General features: G+C 45.6%; 1 protein-coding gene across 1 annotated transcript in view; it reads right to left on the reverse strand.

The window, feature by feature from the left end:
• LOC148535027 (uncharacterized) overlaps nucleotides 1–21,229 on the reverse strand; it is a 53,034-nt gene that overhangs the window by 7,989 nt on the left and 23,816 nt on the right. The window contains exons 2-7 of the mRNA XM_088464912.1: nucleotides 14,745–14,828; nucleotides 12,741–12,773; nucleotides 12,441–12,524; nucleotides 11,719–11,792; nucleotides 8,548–8,626; nucleotides 6,332–6,374 (exon numbers count right to left, since the gene is read on the reverse strand). Coding sequence (XP_088321038.1) covers nucleotides 6,332–6,374; nucleotides 8,548–8,626; nucleotides 11,719–11,792; nucleotides 12,441–12,524; nucleotides 12,741–12,773; nucleotides 14,745–14,828 — 397 coding nt within the window. The remainder of the gene's footprint in view (nucleotides 1–6,331; nucleotides 6,375–8,547; nucleotides 8,627–11,718; nucleotides 11,793–12,440; nucleotides 12,525–12,740; nucleotides 12,774–14,744; nucleotides 14,829–21,229) is intronic.

The raw sequence follows: 21,229 nt of genomic DNA on the forward strand, positions 1-21,229 counted from the left end.
GAGTACATGGCTATACCACTAAACCTTTCCATGTGTCCCAGAGTCCTTTGTTGTGTCCCAGAGTACATGGCTATACCACTAAACCTTTCCATGAGTCCCAGAGTCCTTTGTTGTGTCCCAGAGTACATGGCTATACCACTAAACCTTTCCACGAGTCCCAGAGTACAAGGCTATAACACTAAACCTTTCCACGAGTCCCAGAGTCCTTCGCTGTGTCCCAGAGTACATGGCTCTACCACTAAACCTTTCCATGTGTCCCAGAGTACAAGGCTATAACACTAAACCTTTCCATGTGTCCCAGAGTCCTTCGCTGTGTCCCAGAGTACATGGCTATACCACTAAACCTTTCCATGTGTCACAGAGTCCTTTGTTGTGTCCCAGAGTACATGGCTATACCACTAAACCTTTCCACGAGTCCCAGAGTCCTTCGCTGTGTCCCAGAGTACATGGCTATACCACTAAACCTTTCCATGTGTCCCAGAGTACATGGCTATACCACTAAACCTTTCCATGAGCAGCAGAGTCCTTTGTTGTGTCCCAGAGTACAAGGCTATACCACTAAACCTTTCCATGTGTCACAGAGCCCATCATTAAAACCAGAGCCGGCTCTAACCAGTTTGATGCCCTAGACAAGATTTTGAGTGGTGCCCCCTAGCACCGTTGTTAGTTCTGCCTCTGACCCAGCACCGCTCTCCCAGCAAAGCACCCATCAACCAGCAGTACAGATCACAGCAGCAGCCAGCAACATCTATCACCCATTGCAGTCCTCATCCACAAAGCTGTAACTAGACATTTTGGTGCCAGCAAGAGCATTGGCGCCCCCACCCCCCTTTGTGACTCCCTGCAGGACAGGCCCAGCCTGCTGGACTCTGCAAAGGCCCATGGGAGGAGGAGCTGCTGCGGCTGGGCATGCCCAGCAGCCCTCCTCCAGTGGCCATTTTTGTTACTGCCCGCGACCCCCGCTGTCTCTTCTCCCCGCTCCTGCTGCTGCTGGTTGTATGAGCCGTCGCCCGATCCGAGCTGAGAGCTCTGATTGTGGTAGGACAGCAAGAACAGAGGTGCTGTCTGCCCCTCGCAGTCCCGCCGTCAAGCTGATCTGCCCCTAGGCTTGGAATGCATGCCCCTAGGCATTTGCCTAGTTTGCCTATGCCTAGGGTCGGCTCTGATTAAACCCCAAATCTTCTTTCCATGTGTCCCAGAGTCCATTACGCTGCCCCAGTCTTCCCATGTCACCCAAAGTTCTTCACTGTACCGCACAGCCCATCGCTGAATTCCAGAGTTTTTCCATGTGTCCCAGAGTCTTATCGCTATAGTATTTCTATGTGTCTCAAAGTCCACACATATACCCCAAACTTCTCATAGACCTCCATCTCTGCGTCTCTAAGTCTTAAGGCGCATGTCCACTACACGATACAAATGAACGATGGAACGACAGCGGTATCATTATCGCTCAATCGTTCATTAATCGTGCAGTGGATATGCCATCAACGACCAGCGCTGCGCACTCCCGCTGGACGTTGACGCCGTCGCTCATCGCCTGAACCTGCTGTTCAACCTGACGATATTATCAGGTTCGGTGATGAGGGAGGGTGCCCACACTGAACGATATATCGTTCAGTGTGGGCTCAATGTCCACTGCACAATATAATGAACGATAACGATGTCGTCATTATCGTTCATTAGTCCTGTAGCGGATATGCGGCATTACACTTCTCCTCACTGTGCTTTGAGTCCCAATTTTATACAATGATACCAGAGCTGGTCCATCACTGTAACCCGCAGTCCACTATTATATCCCAAAGAGTTATGCCAGAGCACGTCACCGTATCGAATAGTGGTTCCTAGTACATATGCCCAGCCTACTGCGCTACATCCCGCCTATCGCTATGCCCAGCCTTCTGCACTGTATTCCAGGGTCTGTCACTATATTATAATTATCTGTTACGTATAAAGCGACAACATATCACACAGAACCACAGCAATTTTCAGGCGCAAAAAATATAAATAAAATATAAAAAATTATAATTAGTTATTAATTCACTCGTAGCAAATTATGCTGCTCCTAATGAGTGAATCTAGATCACTCTCAGAAAAAACAAAATCAATTTGCAAGAAAAGTACAAATAGAAAGGAGCGCAAATAAATAAAAAACTTTACTGTGCTCAATTAGAACATTCAATATAATAAAATGACACAATAAAACACACAACATATAATCACATTAATAATTCCACAATAAAAGAATTTTATATATAGAGAGAAACCATTCTCTCTCTTCTGTCTCATTAGTTAGTGCATCTAAAAGTGGTAGTATATAACTACTGCAGATATTAAGTAGAGCAGAGATGGTTCCTTTATTAAGAACTTAATGCAATTTCTCCCTTGATGAAATAAGCAATTAAATCCAGATGATCTATTTCACTCAGTCCAGCCTTGGATAGTTACTCCAATGGAGTTAATGCAAATCCTCGTTAATGGCGGATACCAATAAAGCACCCCCACCTCCCCGCCTTTAGAATCACTGTGGTGAGTAGTACAAGCCTTTGTTGTAAGCGGAATTGTAACCAGTCCAGCTGGAAAGAAAATCCCAAGTTCTTACCGCTCAATATAGCGAATGGGCAACTCACAGTGTTCATGGAGTGTTCCCTTCGCGACGGGGAGGGAGTGCGCTGGTCACCAATGATGTAATGGCGTTTTCTGCTTGATGTTATAGGATGTAAGCAAATACGGCTGGCAGGTTCCACCTTTTCCTTGACGCGTTTCTCCGCTATTGGGTCTCAGCGGTTTCCTCAGAAGGAGTTGTATGTGGATTTTAGACTCCGAGGAAAAGTATTTATAACCCCCTGGCCAATCATTATTTCTGCATTATCCATGCACCTGTTATCAGCATAATTAGCTGCTTAGGTATAGAAACATTTCTTAATCTCAATGCACTATCACATCATTAGTAATGTTATATATGAGCGAAAATAACTATTATTGTTAATATATTCCCTTAGGAAAACAAATAAATATAAAAAAACAAATACATTCAAATACATTAACAGATTTATGGCATCACCTTATAAGGAATAGTATCTGAGGAGAATGAAGATAACTTAAAATACAGCTAAATTTAACATTGAAACAAGTGAAGCTCCTGTGGCACAGCCAGCAGGAGCTCCCGCACAGCGTCCATAAGGTCTGGGGTATGTCTGTACATAATGGGGATGTGGGAGTATTAAGCTTACAAGTTATTGAAGTGGTTAAACCAACTAGTAGAGGGGGTGACAGGTTTAATATTTTATGTAAAAAAGAGGCGTACTGGATTTTTTCCCTGAGTACTCTTACTCCAATGGGATTAAATGAATCAATAGAATTAAATAACATCTGAGTATGGTATTTATATATAATATCATATTTTCTGGTTCATTTAAAATAGTTATTCTCATGTTTATGTTTATAATGTAGAAAAAATCTGTGAATTTAAATAGTTAGATATTAAAGTCCATCCTCCATTTTTTTCTAAAATATCTCTGGTGTACCTCTGTAAAACTTTTTATATGTATTGAGTCTATAACAACAATTATAGTGAATAGGTTTGTGTTCATTCTTTCAGATAACAATGTTCTTCGGAGGAATTACATATTAAAATGCCGTTCCTAAATAAATTCTATTAAAATATTATAAATAACGATGTTTGGTGGGGGAGTTGAACCCCGGACCTTTTGGACGCTGTGCTGGAGCTCCTGTTGGCTGTGCCACATGGGCTTCACTTGTTTCAATGTTAAATTTAGGTGTTTTTTTAAGCTATCTTCACAATGTAGGAAAATATTTGGGAATATAATTAATTAGATATTAAAGTTTATCCTCAAAAAAATTTTTCCTATAATAATTCTGATGTATTTCTGTAAAACTTTTTATACGTATTTACAATATAACAATAATTATAGTGACTAGGTCTTTGTTTATCTTTTAAATTAACAATGCTTTCTAGAGGTATCATATATCAAAATGCCGTTCCTAAATAAATTCTACTCTACACAGACTCAATACATATAAAAAGTTTTACAGAGGTACACCAGAGATATTTTAGAAAAAAAATGGAGGATGGACTTTAATATCTAACTATTTAAATTCACAGATTTTTTCTACATTCTAAACATAAACATGAGAATAACTATTTTAAATGAACCAGAAAATATGATATTATATATAAATACCATACTCAGATGTTATTTAATTCTATTGATTCATTTAATCCCATTGGAGTAAGAGTACTCAGGGAAAAAATCCAGTACGCCTCTTTTTTACATAAAATATTAAACCTGTCACCCCCTCTACTAGTTGGTTTAACCACTTCAATAACTTGTAAGCTTAATACTCCCACATCCCCATTATGTACAGACATACCCCAGACCTTATGGACGCTGTGCGGGAGCTCCTGCTGGCTGTGCCACAGGAGCTTCACTTGTTTCAATGTTAAATTTAGCTGTATTTTAAGTTATCTTCATTCTCCTCAGATACTATTCCTTATAAGGTGATGCCATAAATCTGTTAATGTATTTGAATGTATTTGTTTTTTTATATTTATTTGTTTTCCTAAGGGAATATATTAACAGTTAATTAATAGTTATTTTGGCTCATATATAACATTACTAATGACGCGATAGTGCATTGAGATTAAGAAATGTTTCTATACCTAAGCAGCTAATTATGCTGATAACAGGTGCATGGATAATGCAGAAATAATGATTGGCCAGGGGGGTATAAATACTCTTCCTGGGAGTCTAAAATCCACATACAGCTCCTTCTGAGGAAACCGCTGAGATCCAATAGCGGAGAAACGCGTCAAGGAAAAGGTGGAACCTGCCAGCCGTATTTGCTTACATCCTATAACATCAAGCAGAAAACGCCATTACATCATTGGTGACCAGCGCACTCCCTCCCCGTCGCGAAGGGAACACTCCGTGAACACCGTGAGTTGCCCATTTGCTATATTGAGCGGTAAGAACTTGGGATTTTCTTTCCAGCTGGACTGGTTACAATTCCGCTTACAACAAAGGCTTGTACTACTCACCACAGTGATTCTAGAGGCGGGGAGGTGGGAGTGCTTTATTGGTGTCTGCCATTAACGAGGATTTGCATTAACTCCATTGGAGTAACTATTCAAGGCTGGACTGAGTGAAATATATCATCTGGATTTAATTGCTTATTTCATCAAGGGAGAAATTGCATTAAGCTCTTAATAAAGGAACCATCTCTGCTCTACTTAATATCTGCAGTAGTTATATACTACCACTTTTAGATGCACTAACTAATGAGACAGAAGAGAGAGAATGGTTTCTCTCTATATATATATAAAATTCTTTTATTGTGGAATTATTAATGTGATTATATGTTGTGTGTTTTATTGTGTCATTTTATTATATTGAATGTTCTAATTGAGCACAGTAAAGTTTTTTAAAATTATTTGCGCTCCTTTCTATTTGTACTTTTCTTGCAAATTGATTTTGTACATATCACACAGTGCTGTACATGGTGGACATCACAAATAAATGGGGACAAGAAATAGAGTTAAAGACGACCCTGCCCAAATCAGTCTACAAACGAACACTTACTACGTAAATAGGTGGAATAGTAATTGTCGCTGGTGTCAGGGAAAGTGCGTGAGGCTATTGTAAGGCAGAAGCATCACCAATGATAAAGCTGCCATTGGTGACTGGCACCTCTGTGCCGCTAGCGGTGGTGTGTGGTGCAGCTGGAATAAGGACACACAGATGAAGGTCCACATGGGCATTGCTGTGGGTACCTGCCAGCTCGGATCAGCTGTGTGCCCAGGATTCTTTAAGCAACAGGTTTGTTGATGGGCGCACAGACAGGACACTTGTAGCCCAGACTCACAACGGCAGCTGGTACAACCAAGTCGAAAGCAACTCCAAGGGGTATATTTACTAAAGTTAGAGTTTTTAGAAGTGAGTTTTAAAAGTGATGTTGCCCATAGCCACCAATCAGATTCTACCTAACATTTAACTAGCACCTTCTTGAAGATAATAGCTAGAATTTGATTGGTTGCTATGGGCAACATCACTTTTAAAACTCACTTCTAAAAAACTCTCACTTTAGTAAATTTACCCCCAAGAGTCTATTGATATCTGCAGTCTCCTATAACATCCTCTGAATCCCAAAGTCTTTCCCACTCTATTCCCCTCCCCCATTAGATACAATCGTTCGGGTCCTGGTCTTACCCATGTGTGTGACAGATCTCTGTGAAATGAAATTGCATTGGGGGTTGCTAATCCTGCTCAGTGTTTTATACGGCACAGATTGCACTGAATATTAGAATCATTACCTTTACCGCTGTCCAGCCCTCCAGCCTCGCTGCCCGGGTTAGACTATAATGAGAATAAGAAGTCAGAGCAACAAATAAAGCACTTCGGTCAGAATACTGGGCCTGATTCAGAGGTGGACGCAAGCGACCAATGTTTTCAGTCAGCGCATGTGTCAGAGTCGCAAACTGCGCATGTGCCACCATGGTCTTGCGACGCAGGTGTGTCACAGCCGCTTTGGGTACTGGCCCCAAGGGCTTCATTGCGATGGACTTTCTGAGCAGTCATAGGGTTTTCTCAGGGGTCCGATGGTGCAACCGATTGTTTGCCCGAAGCTGCTTCTTTGTACACAAGAGGCGGATCTTCGAAGCCGGCGGCGGGCGTCTCTATACAAAAGACGCCGGCTGCGACATTTGCATATCGTCTCAGATCCGCTGTGACGCAGCTGCCATGCAAATAGCGCCACCTCTGGTTCAGGCCCATTGTATAATGATACATACACCACAATGAAAATGGGGGAGCAGCCTAATGTTCACTATTTACCTATTATTAATATGAGAATTAGATCTAAAGTATTTCCATTTAGTTTATTTTTACACATGGATTCAGACCCGCTCGCTAAGCCGCGTTCGCACGCAGCTGGCCGATTTTCACTATCTGCGCATGAATATGCATCGCAGTGCACGTGCGCGAACCAATGGGAGTGATAGGGAAGCGTACGCTCGTTGCGCATAGACTGCCCGGCTGACTGAGTGACAGGAGAAGCCGTTTGTGGGTGGTGACAGGGACTGGCCACTAGAAACTGGGGAGTGGACGTGCAAACGCAGGCGTGCCTTTGCGTCTTAATGCCGTTTCAGAGGCGTGCATAATTAAGAGGCAGCATCATAGTACATGTCACCTGGTTGTATTTCACACTGAAGCACTCGCAGTGCTTACGAAAGGGTATGGTCAGCTACAAGTGCTGCGTTCACTTCCGATGTTAAACGATGTACAGATGGTTGCATACACATCCTGGAGATGACGTGCGCAAGGGGGCGTCTTAAGACAGGCTGGTGGGCGTCTGCATACACAATGCGATCGCACGCTGAGACATATTGGGCGTGTTAATGCCTCACCGCGCTATCGCTCGCCTTGCTAAAATTTGCATATGCATCTAGCGTGCGAACGAATCTAGCAAGCAGGTCGGAATCGAGCCCTCAGACCCAGCAGGAGGTGTGCTTCAGAGTATATACTGTAGGCCTCAATGGGCCCGGGACTGGTGTGAATGACACACCAACATGTGTTTTATCAAAAAAATTATTAGAACAAACTTGTTTTATAAGTAAATGATTATAACAAATGTATCCTTCCCTCCCCACTCATCCCACATTCCCGAACCCTTCCCCGCTCATTCCAAACTCCCCAATCCCTCCCCACTATCCCACACTCATCCCAAGCTCCCCAATCCCTCCCCACTCATCCCACACTCCCCAATCCCTCCCCACTCATCCCACACTCCCCAATCCCTCCTCGCTCATCCCACATTCCCAAATCCTTCCCCGCTCATTCCAAACTCCCCAATCCCTTCCAGTTCATCCCACACTCCTTCTCCTACACTTCCCAATCCCTCCTCACCCCACACTCCCCAATCCCTACTCACTCATCCAACACCCCTCCTACACTTCCCAATCTCTCCTCATCCCACACTCTTCCTTCTACACTCCCCATTCCCTCCTCACTCATCCCACACTCCTTCTCCTACACTTCCCAATCTCTCCTCCTCCTACACTTCCCAATCTCTCCTCATCCAACACCCCTTCTCCTACACTTCCCAATCTCTCCTCCTCCTACACTTCCCAATCTCTCCTCATCCAACACCCCTCCTCCTACACTTCCCAATCTCTCCTCATCCCACACTCCTCCTTCTACACTCCCCATTCCCTCCTCACTCATCCCACACTCCTTCTCCTACACTTCCCAATCCCTCCTCATCCCACGCTCCTTCTCCTACACTCCCCAATCCCTACTCATTCATCCAACACTCCTCCTACACTTCCCAATCTCACCTATCCCACACTCCTCAATCCCTCCATGCTCATCCCACACTCCCAAATCCCTCACTCCTTCTTTCACACTCCCCAATCCCTTCTCACTCCTCGTACACTCCCCAATCCCTTCTCACTCCTCGTACACTTCATATCATACCTGCCTTTCCAGAGTAACATCACACAATAACTACAGGTAATTATTCTTTATTTACCTTACTCATCCAATCTCTGATTCCCCGGTGTGTGTCCGCTGATCTTTCCCGCACAACAGGAGTGTCCGAGGAACGCCGGCTGTAATACAGGTACAGTTTATCCTTCTGTCTGCATACTACAGTGAGATAATATCCAATAAATTATTATTCTTTGAGAGAGCGCGCTCTCTCTCCCTCTCTCTCATAAAAAGAGCAACTATATGAGACCAATGCCAGTTGTACTGTTGCAGTATGGCCTTCAATTACAGCCAACAGAATGCAAAGCAGGAGCCTTAGTGATGCTTCATACACACAGGGGCGACATATGGGAGACAATGGAGGCTCCTGCCGCCGGGCGCCAGCACTGAAGGGGCACCTCCTCCATTGCCCACAATATATTCACCCCACTTAGGGCTGTAAATATGTACCCGGAGTGTACCGTCATGGCCGCCCAATACATGGTACCTCTTCCCGGCACCTGAGAAGCCTCCATAACCATATACTAGTGGAGGGTTCCATGTCAGACCATCAGATGCTGCTTCCATCTATCTATAGCCTGCCCCCGCTCACTGATGTCGCTGCTCCTTAGCAGCTTCTCACTCCAGTGTGACACATACGGGACCCCTCACCCACAACTCCCCGTCCCACTCCTCCCTGGTGGCAGCTCTAGCCGCGGACCTGTGCTGGGGGCCCGAGCATAAGTGCGGCTGCAAATCATCCCGTAGCTGGATGTCAACAAGGTTGCACCAGACAGAGCTGCGGGTAAGAGGGCATGGAAGGCGGGGGCCTGGGGCACCAGTGACTGAGTCTGGGGGCAGATCTTTGGTGGAGCAACTTCCTGGCATGTGTAGCGGTCGGCAGTAGACTGGGCATTTTGTGATTTGTAGTTCCACCACAGTAGCAGTCTTACAGTATCTTGACTCAAACTCAGTCCTCAAAGCCCTCACATCAGGTGGCTTTCCCCTCTATCTGGGGTATCAGGAGGCTCCCCACCCACATCAGGTAGTTTTCCCCTCTATCTGGGGTATCAGGAGGTCCCCACCCACATCAGGTAGTTTTCCCTCTATCTGGGGTATCAGGAGGCTCCCCACCCACATCAGGTAGTTTTCCCCTCTATCTGGGGTATCAGGAGGGCTTCCCACCCACATCAGGTAGTTTTCCCCTCAATCTGAGGTATCAGGAGGTCCCCACCCACATCAGGTAGTTTTCCCTCTATCTGGGGTGTCAGGAGGGCTCCCCACCCACATCAGGTAGTTTTCCCATCTATCTGGGGTATCAGGAGGGCTTCCCACCCACATCAGGTAGTTTTCCCTCTATCTGGGGTGTCAGGAGGGCTTCCCACCCACATCAGGTAGTTTTCCCTCTATCTGGGGTGTCAGGAGGGCTCCCCACCCACATCAGGTAGTTTTCCCCTCTATCTGGGGTATCAGGAGGGCTTCCCACCCACATCAGGTAGTTTTCCCCTCAATCTGGGGTATCAGAAGGTCCCCACCCACATCAGGTGGCTTGCACCTCCATCAGGAGGATCCTGAGCCTCATGCTAATTGCACTATACAGGTCACTATCTTATCTGTGACTAACGCATAGCTGTATATACCCGAAAAAGGGTGTTTTGGGGGCATATCCTACAAATTTACTTTAGTAAATAGGCCTAATAGAAACAAATTCACATATTCTATATTAGTGTTTTTGTGAGTATGTACAAATAGATAGATAAATACGGGATACGTTTAAGATGCCGGCGGTCGCAATCCCGACCGCCGGCATCTAGAATCCTTAATCCCGGCTAGGGTTAAATGACAGGCGTCTATAATCCAGACGCCTGTCATTTTCCCGACCGGGGCACACCGGCGCCCGGCATCCTGATCGAAGGGATGCTGGGCACCGCAAGCGGACAGCCACGGGGGGGGGAGAGTTAGGTTTAGGCCACCCGGGGGGGATTTAGGGTTAGGCACCCCCCCGGGAGGGTTAGGGTTAGGCTAGGGGGAGGGTTAGGGTTAGGCATCCCCCCTGGGTCTTAGGGTTAGGCACCCCCCCTGGGATTTAGGTTTAGGCAGTGGGGAAGGGGGGGTTAGGGTTAGGCACTTAGAGGGGGGAGGTTAGGGTTAGGCACTTGGGGGGGAGGTTAGCGTTAGGCATCCCTAAGAGGGTTAGGGTTAGGGGGTTAGAATAGAATAGTTTATACTTACCTTTAGACGATCGGGATTTCCAGCGCTGTCGGTCTTCCGCTGCCGGGCTCTGCTGTTTTGTCGGGCTGCCGCAGCCGGATTCGAACTGCCCGTCATGTGGCAGCTGGCATTCCATACCGAATGCGATAGATAGATAGATAGATAGATAGATAGATAGATAGATAGATAGATAGATAGATAGATAGATAGATAGATAGATAGATAGATAGATAGATATGCACCATATTTATTTTCCCTTTTTTTTTTTTTAAAGGAGGCACCAAAATATAACTTGGGACAAATTTACACCACTGCATACACATGTGAATAAGAAAATATATATACAGTGTATATAATTATATATATATATATATATATATATTTGAAAACTATTGGAACTGGTACTGAGCGCCTCACGTGCTAATATGAACTTATACTGTATATGTAGATCTCCAATATCAACCTTATATTAGAAAGTGCTCAGTGAATTGCCTAAAGTGCTAAACGTATACATCTAGTACAAATGAATCAGAAAAAAGTGCAATGTGCAATATGTAAACACTCTTAATAAACAATAAATTAGCATGTATAATATTATAGCAATATATATCCAACTTATAAATATGTGCAAAAAACAATAATCAGAAAGAGTGTATAAAATATGTGAAACAATATTTATTCAACACCAACGAACTATCCTCATACAAGTAGGATAGTATATCTAAATCTCATAACAAACATACATATACATTAATATATTATTTAAAAACAAAAATAAAATGAGGATAAAATTGCTTATCTGATCGTAAAAATTGGTAAGTTCATGAAAGGGGATATCCCTTGAATCCAATACACGGACGAAACGCGTTGGGTGCTCCTGCTCTCTACCCTTTACATCTACAACTATACATAAACCAGAGGTAATGGCATCCCCCTGACAAATGAAAAGGAAGCTATAGAACGGAGACTAGAGGGATATAAAGGGACAGATATCGATGACATATGAGGCAGCAGAAATAAATACCTTTTCCTAACTGACAACATCTGTTCCTGCAGAGCTTGTAGCCACCTCGTCCGCTCCGCATTGCTGTCTGCAGACTGAAGAGACATACATTTATTCAGTAACAAAGTTCAGGACAGTATAGAAAATGGAGGCACAGTGCCTGAAGGTGCCGCCAACCTTTCCACTGCGTCTCTATTGATGCAGTAACATAACGAAATGCTCCTGAACTAGACTATTCTATTCCTAATCAGTTACTGTTCGAAGCTTTTAATACCGTTATTACATTGGAAAACACTGAAAGTGCTTCTGAAGATCAGCTGCCAGTAATAAAAACACACAGTGGAAACGGCCATTTTGTGTTTAACCAATAGTCATGGGGACACTGCGGCCTATTCAGTGAGGCTCCTGGCTCCATCTGACACGCTCCCATAGGTATTGCTGCGGCCCAGAAAATGGCTGCCTCCATGCCTATAAGAAGCAGTGTACACGTTTTCTCAATGTGCTATAGTCTGAGCAGAAGGGTGCACTATTTTTGTGGTCAATTATTTGTAATTATTTTAATAAGACTTGAAAAGAAAAACTAATTCTGGCGACAATTCTGATGTGGCCATGTAGAATCCAGTGCGCCGGAAGCACCAGAGAGGTTACAAATGAAGGATATACAGGCCATCAATATGTATGTGCATCACCGGCACATTGTGTATCCAGGAGTGCCCGTTACCGGTCGTACTGGCTGTATTTACCAGTAAGATTACTTTTCCATTCTTCAACGTCACCTCCATAGGGTACCGTGACCCCATTGTACCCACGCCGGTCAATGACAGCACCTGGTTGGGGGTACAGGACAACTCGTTAGTTGGGAAGAGGACTATTTACAATCGGTATATAGGGAGAGATTTATCTAAGCAACCAATTAGATTCTAGCTGTCATTTAAGAGAGTGCACTATAAAAATGGTAGCTAGAATCTGATTGGTTGATCCTCTTCAGGAGGTTTGATCAATCTCCTAAGCAATGGTTTATAAGGATTTGTGTTGTTACTCACATCTCGCATGTCTATGGTGCCCCAGAGCTCGCCCTAGAAAGAAAACAAAAATTCAAAAAGTTCTAACATACAGTTTAGTTTTATAACTAGATGTTAATGACCCCCATAGAAAATGTCAAACACGTAACTTCACATCTCCCCAGCTAGAATCTCATCCACCCACTGGATCCTCTTGTTCCCCAGAACAGCAGCCAGGACTCAAACATCCCTTATATTCATTAGAAAAATAGTGTAGCGCTGTTATTGCAACAGAGATTGCCAGTGAATTGTCGGCAGCTGACACAAGGGGATAACTGCCTGAAATTCCCCAAATCAACCTGAACAAACAAAAAGAATGTGTCTGCGCCGGGGATCACTGTTCTATCAAAACAAACCAAAAGTGAATCATATAATATTTAATAAAATAGCAACAATGTACCTAAAGAACTGCAGTTCTCTTATAATAATTAACCCATACAATATGGACAATGAAACAGATTGTAACCGCACACTAATAAAGGCATAAAGCCATATAAAGTCCAAATGACCTACACAATACAGTCACTGATGGAAATATATGAGTTCCTTGATCAATGGTGAAGCTCCATAAAAAAAATGGTATTCATGGATAATTCAACAAATGGCAAATAGCTCTTTTCCCTTACTAGGAATATTCGTATCTCCTCTGTAATAAGCTGCCACTCACCACCGTCGTGGATGGATCCAGAGCAGACCAGGGATCAGCAAGGGGAGATGCAAGTGGACAATAAGAACCCAGCCAGGAATATGTATCGCCGGAGCACAGCCAGCCACGGGTGACTGCCTTTCCGCTCACAGAGTCTCTGGATGCGGGCTGCTTCCACAATGCTTCCACAAAGCTGCGTGTAGCAGTAGACCCCGTCACCTGGGATCAAAATGGGGTCAATCAGCGGCAGAGTAGTCAGTGAGGCAGCAGGATCCGCTAAGGTCTATAATAAAAGGTACACACTCCGGTGTGTTATTCCTCGTGACAGCGGGCTGGTTTGACGATGGACTGCAGCGAATCTACGTGTAGCAATAAACCCCGTCACCTGGGATCAAATGGAATCAGTCAGCGGCAGAATAGTCAGTGAGGCAGCCGGATCCGCTGAGGGCTAAAATAATAGGTACACACTCCAGTGTGTTATTCCTCCTACCAGCGGCAATCGACTGCTTGGCTCACCATCAACAGCAACAGCAGTTCAATAGAAAAATCTGTTCCTTGACGCGTTTCTCCTCACTTAGTGAGGTTTTTTCAAAAGGCAGATTAGCTCCGGCGATACATATTCCTGGCTGGGTTCTTATTGTCCACTTGCATCTCCCCTTGCTGATCCCTGGTCTGCTCTGGATCCATCCACGACGGTGGTGAGTGGCAGCTTATTACAGAGGAGATACGAATATTCCTAGTAAGGGAAAGAGCTAATTGCCATTTGTTGAATTATCCATGAATACCATCTTTTTTATGGAGCTTCACCATTGATCAAGGAACTCATATATTTCCATCAGTGACTGTATTGTGTAGGTCATTTGGACTTTATATGGCTTTATGCCTTTATTAGTGTGCGGTTACAATCTGTTTCATTGTCCATATTGTATGGGTTAATTATTATAAGAGAACTGCAGTTCTTTAGGTACATTGTTGCTATTTTATTAAATATTATATGATTCACTTTTGGTTTGTTTTGATAGAACAGTGATCCCCGGCGCAGACACATCACTTATATTCATGTCTACCCGTATATTGTCTGCTTTGCATGTCCCTGTTTTATGTACGTCCTGTTTTCCCCACTCTGCGGTGCACTGTGGCTCCTCATATAAATCAGCGCCAATTGTAATGATACACATACCCCAACTTTTCCAGCAGGGCGGCGCTGCACAGCTACAGTACGTACATATTCCTTTCATACACAGCGACTAGGGATATATACTGTATGACGACGACACAGGGGGAGGCTCCTGCAGCCAATTCATATAGACGTCTGACTTTTATTTATTTTAATCTTTTACCTCTTTGTCACGACTCCCTCGTATCTTGTAATAGGACAGGTTCCTCCCTTTGAGAATGAACTGGTACTTCCTCCACTGGAATTTCTGCACGGACATGAAAATACAGGGGAATTAGTAGTGTCTATGTACCATTGATGTGGGGTACACTGGTAGAAGATGGACTGGGCATGGTACTCTATGAACGTTTACCTTATAAATGCCCCTACACCAGTTTAGCGAACATTTTGGTATTTGCACAATAGCTGATACAGTGGTTCCCAAACTGGATGACGTGGGGTGCCAAGGGATGGTGGTCTAATACCAAAACTAATTATTTATGGTCAATGTGACAGGCAAATCCAGTGCCGGCAACGGCCAAAAATAAAATACGTGTACAAACTACAAACAGAAGCGCATCCCTGTCCAGCGCCACATAACTGACCCTAAGGGTCACATATAAGCACAAAAGAAAATGCTGATACTTTAGAGCGCCATGATTCAAGAAAGTCTGGGGACCACTGACCTAATGCCTAATACATACTTGCCGACAATCAGCTCCCTCCTTCCGGGAGGGTGGGACCGCGCGATCCCATCATCGTGGCCCCGCCCCCTCTTCACAATGCCGTTATTTTCGGCACTGTGAAGCAGGGGGCGGGGCCACGATGTCGCGATTCAGCGATTCAACACTGTGGGGATTTTTAGTGTATTCTGGGGGAAGGTCGGGAGGGTTGGGGAATGTCGGGAGGCTTGCCTGCCTTTCCGGGGGGCCGGGAGCGGTACCCGAAAATCTGGAGGCTCCCGGCCAAATCGGGAGGGTAGGCTAGCCTGGTCTAATGAGTCATTTTACATGTCGATTAAAAGCAAAATGGTTGAATTTTGATGATTTTCAGATGAAACGCGGAAGGCCTCTTGGTCCCTCTCTAGTCTCACGCCACGCTACAGCTGTTTGTGAAAGCAAAAATAGTGCCAACCTCCATACAGTCATGTGACTGGTGCCTCACATTACTATTAGTTATTTAATACAGTACTTAATTTATTACATTAGTTATTTAAATAACTTTATTTAGAATAGAGAAAAAAAACATCAAACATAAACATGTAAAAAGGTAACAGTTCGGGCTCCACTTGTGCCTGCCAGCGCTGCAGAACCCTATTTCTCCCTTGGAAGTTACCCATGCTGAGCTGCAACTAGAGGGGGATAAGCTCACCCACAGGTACAATACCAATTAAACTACCTTTTAGACGGGGCGTGGCTTAGCAAGCCTTACCCACATCTAATTTCATCCTGTCTGCCCTCCACCAGTCTAAACTCACCCCTAACTGGGATCCCTGGGCCCCCTCTGCGTTCCGGGATCCTGCTTGCCGGGCTGAAAAGTGACCCTGGAGCGGGTACGAGCCTCAGACTCGAGTGTGGCCTACCTGCCGCCCATAAGGGGCGAGCTCCAGTTTGGGTGACGCGCGGCCTGCCGGACACACCACGACCACTCGCACTGACCCCTGCGATCAAACGGGGGTGCCGCTGCCCCTCCTCACAAAGACTCTACCTCCGCATATTCTCCAATTGCCTCCCCACGGGTCCTGGGGAGCGGGCCCTGTGGCGCACGGGGGGATTAGCAGGGAGCCGCTAATCTTGGCACTCAGCCTCTCATTCTTGCCGCAAACACCCGGCCTGCTACGGTATCTATCCCACCTGTGTGTGGCTCCGTACAGCAGATGGTTACCTCTTTATGCCAAGTGACGGGCTGCAGGGTGACTATTACTCACAAACCCGGAATCATCTCTAGGGACAGACTGTGGGACTTGTAATAGGGGCCCTCAACTGCTGAACTATACTCAGCCTACCCTGTCCCCAACTGGTAACCTAACCCACGATAGAGCTGAAGGTGTGCCTAATAATAATAATATTTTGGGGAAAGCCTGCGCTGTATACCCACCACTGAGGCGTACTCTCCACTAGCGTAAGGTGAGGCACTGCTCCGCCCCCCCCCCCTCCTCTCTCATATCGGTTGATGGGACCCAACGGTATATAGAATGATCTGTCTCTGGAGATGAGATATGTATTGGAGTGAATTAATCTATCTGCCCTCATTTACAAAATCTTTCTTCCGTCTACAAAAATCTGTGCTTATTTCTGCCTTCATCCCCCATACGATTGGCAATGGAGAAATTTGTCACGCCCAAGACTCTGCGATCACGAGGAGACCGACGCCAAACAGATGGGTTGCCAACAGATGCTGCAGGGCAAGACGATTCTTTAGTAGAGGGTTCTGACCCACAAACCTCAAATCCTATACCATATAAAGATGTTGTAAAAGTACTAAAGGAAACAATGACACCATTGTTACAACAGCAGACGGATAAATGTGCAGCAAGTATTAAAGATTTAGAGAAGCAACTAACCCAGACAAACACACAGGTGAAAATGAACGAACAGCGCTTAGGTGCAGCGTTACAGGATCTTACCCAACTGCGGCAGCAAGTTGATCGGGACTCTAAACTTAAAGTTTAACTTCAAAACAGAATCGATGACCTCGAAAACCGTTCAAGACGGAACAATTTACGCCATGTGGGGTTACCAGAATCCATTAAATCAGAGGCGTTGGTAGACTTCGTCTCAACTACATTGCCATCGTTACTGCAATTCACTTCAGATTCAGGTCCGCTGATTGTGGAACGAGCGCACCGCCTGGGCCCCACAAGGGGAAACATAAACATACGACCCAGAGCCGTCATATCCCGCTGTCTCAATTATGCCCAAAATGAGGAACTATGGAAGGCTTTTAGGAAAAAAGATTCGGTGAGTTGGGAGTCCCACCGTCTTCTCCTGTTCCAGGACTTTTCGGCAGATGTTTCTAAGGCCCAGAGAGAGTTTACGCCAATATGCTCGGCTTTATTTAAGAGCAACAAACGTTTTCACTTCTTTTTCCGGCCCGACTACGAATATTCGGCGATGACGGCTTCAAAGACTTTCTTACAGTTGATGAGGCAATAGGTTATCTACAGGAGGAGAAGGCTGAGACGATAGATCATGTCTCCGATCCAACTATGGCCCTGATTCAGAGCCGGACGCTCTGACAGAGCGCTCGCTCTGAATCAGGGCCGTCCCTCTGGGTTTTTTTTTGAGCAGCCTCCTGGCCGCTCGCATAGCTGTGGGTGACCACCCACAGCTATAGCGAGCGGCCAAAAAGATGATCGCGATGGTCAAGACCATCGCAACCATCGGGCTTGCGGCGAGACCCTTGTGGTAGGGTCTCGTTGCCGCAAGCCCTGGAGTGCTTTCGGCTCTATCAGAGCCGAGAGCACTCCCACTGACTTCACTTGTGATGTCAGTGGGGCCGGCCCCAGACGGTAGGCGTTCCCAGGGGAACGCCTCCGTCTGGGCAGCCACTCCCCCGGCACGCCCACCAAAGGGGGCGTGCTGTCACTCACCATCGACAGCACGCCCCCTTTGTAGCGAGACCCGGACTAGCTTGGCCGTCGCTATACGGGTCTCGCGCATGCGCACTGGGCCAACATCGACCCGCTTGCGAGCGCTCAGCGCTCGCAAGCGGGTCTGAATCAGGCCCTATGTTAGACCAGGACTGACGTAAGATCCAATCTTTATGGGCTTATCTACTAAAAAGCTTTAAAGTTCCTTATATCTTTTTCTTTGTTTTATGGACGGAAAAATATAGGGATAATGTTACGACTAAATGAACATTTTATTTGTCTGCTGTTTGATACTTTCAAACTGAGAGTTTGATGTTTTGCTTTTGCTGGTGTCAGACTGTAATATGAGTGGTAGAGTCTTTTCTATTAGATTGACTAGAATCCAAGATATACTGTTATGTATGAACACTTTAAAATGAGCGATTACGCTAGGTTACTATTTGATTTAGTTTTATTGAAATACCAAAAACCGGAGATGGGTATGTTATGCTTTTTGCGACCTAGGGTATTTCCCCATGATTTGGGGACGTCCCTTCAGTTCGTGATGGAAAATTTGTTGGAGAAGGGTTGCTTATGGGTTCCCTTTGTCAAAGTTATCTGTTGATGTGTTTATATGTTTTACCCTCTTTTTGAATAGAAAGAGGATGTTATCTTTGCATATCTTTTTGTGTCTTCTCTTCTCCTGGTCCTGTCTGATACCTTACATCTTTTGTGTTGAGATCTGGTGTACCTCCCGTGGCGGATGGTCCTTGGTTGAACGCTTCCACTTGTTTATATACTATACATATCTCCTGCATTATGTAACAGATTTAGTTCCACTGATAATATTTATGATATCCTATATTACCCAACATAAACTCCAAGTTGCTCTCTGATGGCCTCGTTGAAATTTTGTACATTTAACATTGGCGGAATGAACTCGCCAGCTAAGAGAACGAAAATACTCACACTTCTGAACAAATTAAGGCCCTCATTCAGAGCCGTACGCTCTGAGCAGAGCGCACGCTCTGAATGAGGGCCGGCCTCCATGAAAATGGAGCGTCCTTCTGGACGCTCGTATAGCTGTGGGTCACCACCCACAGGCTATACGAGCGTGCATTTTGATGGCCGCGATGGTCTTGACCATCGCGACCATCGAAACTGCGAGCCGGAGCCTGCGGTTGAGGTTTTCAACCGCAAGCTCCGGAGTGATTTTGGCTCTATCAGAGCCAAAATCACTCCCACTGACATCACTAGTGATGTCAGTGGGCCGGCTTCTGACGGGAGGCGTTCCCGTGGGAACGCCCCCGTCAGGGAGGCACGCCTACCAAAGGGGGCGTGCTGTCAATCAACATCGACAGCACGCCCCCTTTGATCAGACACAACGAGCGAAGGACTTTCCTTCGCTCGTCGCATCTGGCGCATGCGCACGACGGAGCTCCCTCCGTCGTGCGCATGCTCAGTCCAGAACATCGACCCACTTGCGAGCGGACAGCCGCTCGCGAGTGGGTCTGAATCAGGCCCTAAATGCGGATGTAGCTATGTTACAAGAGACACATCTCACAGATGAGGAACATGAAAAACTGACAAAGTTTAAATATAAAATAGTCGCTTATTCATCTTACAACTCGAAATATAGAGGAACAGCTATACTAATTAAGAAATCTGTACCCTACACTATACATACTAAAACATGTGATCCAAATGGGAGGTTTATGATAATAGACGTTGGTTCAAGACGTATCACACTATGGGCCTGATTCAGAGCCGGTCGCTCTTTAAGAGCGCTCGCTGTGAATCAGGGCGTTTTTTTTTTTGGTTGCGGCCTCCTGGCCGCTCGCTAAGCTGTGGGTGACCACCCACAGCTTTTGCGAGCGGCCAGGTGATGGTCGCGACCATCGGGGCTTGCGAAGAGACCCTTGTGGTAGGGTCTCGTCAGTCGCAAGCCCCAGAGAGCTTCCTGCTCTAACAGAGCAGGAAGCTCTCCACTCTCCATCCGTCGCTCCAGGTCTCGCACCAAAGGGGGCGAGCTGTCGATGTTGAGTGACAGCTCGCCCCCTTTGGTGGGCGGGCCGGGGGGGTGGCTGCCCAAACGGAGGCATTCCCATGAGAACGCCTACCGTTTGGGGGCGGCCCCACTGACATCACCAGTGATGTCAGTGGGAGAGCTTCCGGTTCAATTTGAGCCGAAAGCTCTCTGGGGTTTGCGGCCACGAGACCCTACCACAAGGGTCTCATCGCAAGCCCGATGGTCGCGATGGTCTTGACCATCGCGACCATCATCATGGCCGCTCGCAATAGCTGTGGGTGGTCACCCACAGCTATGCGAGCGGCCAGGAGGCTGTTCTAAAAAAAAAAAAAAACCCGGCCCTGATCAGAGCGAGCGCTTTGTCAGAGCGTCCGGCTCTGAATCAGGGCCTGTCCGTAGACAGTTTATATTCAACCAATTACCAAAAAACCTTACTAGCTATTGAAAGTTTAAAAACACGGTGGCAACCCCTTCCGCTATCACTTCTTGGTAGAAATGCGGTTATCAAATCGATTCTGTTTCCAAAACTAACTTACCTTATGCAGATGCTACCTCTTAAAATGACAAATGCCGACATGCGTAAATGTACACAGCAATTTCTGAAGTTCTTGTGGCGGGAGGTAAAGCCTCGCATAGCCTTTAGAAAATTGACACAGACTAAACTTAGAGGGGGCATGGGGTTGCCGGGCCTGGCAGCTTTTCAGAATGCAGCACACTTCAGATATGTTAAAATTTGGCTTCTGAACACATCAGTGTTTACGGATTTAGAGTTGGAGAACACGCTATTTCACCCCTATTCACCAGCGTCTTTGATACAGACACAGAGACATAAGATTCCGGTACAATTTCTACATAATATTATATTTAGAGACACATCTCTCTCATGGTTAACGATCAACAAAAAATTAGGCCGCTGGAGTATCGCAACTAAATACATCCCGATCTGGGGAAATGTACACTTTGTACCAGGACTTGAAAATATAACCTTTCTTGAGTTGAGAGAAGCAGGGATAGCTCAGATAAGAGACGTGTTTGACCCGGGAGGTGTGTTATATTCATTTCAACAAAT

The sequence above is a fragment of the Taudactylus pleione genome, unplaced genomic scaffold (genome assembly GCF_031769625.1).
Source record: "Taudactylus pleione unplaced genomic scaffold, aTauple2 ptg000061l, whole genome shotgun sequence".
Taxonomy (NCBI): Eukaryota; Metazoa; Chordata; class Amphibia; order Anura; family Myobatrachidae; genus Taudactylus; species Taudactylus pleione.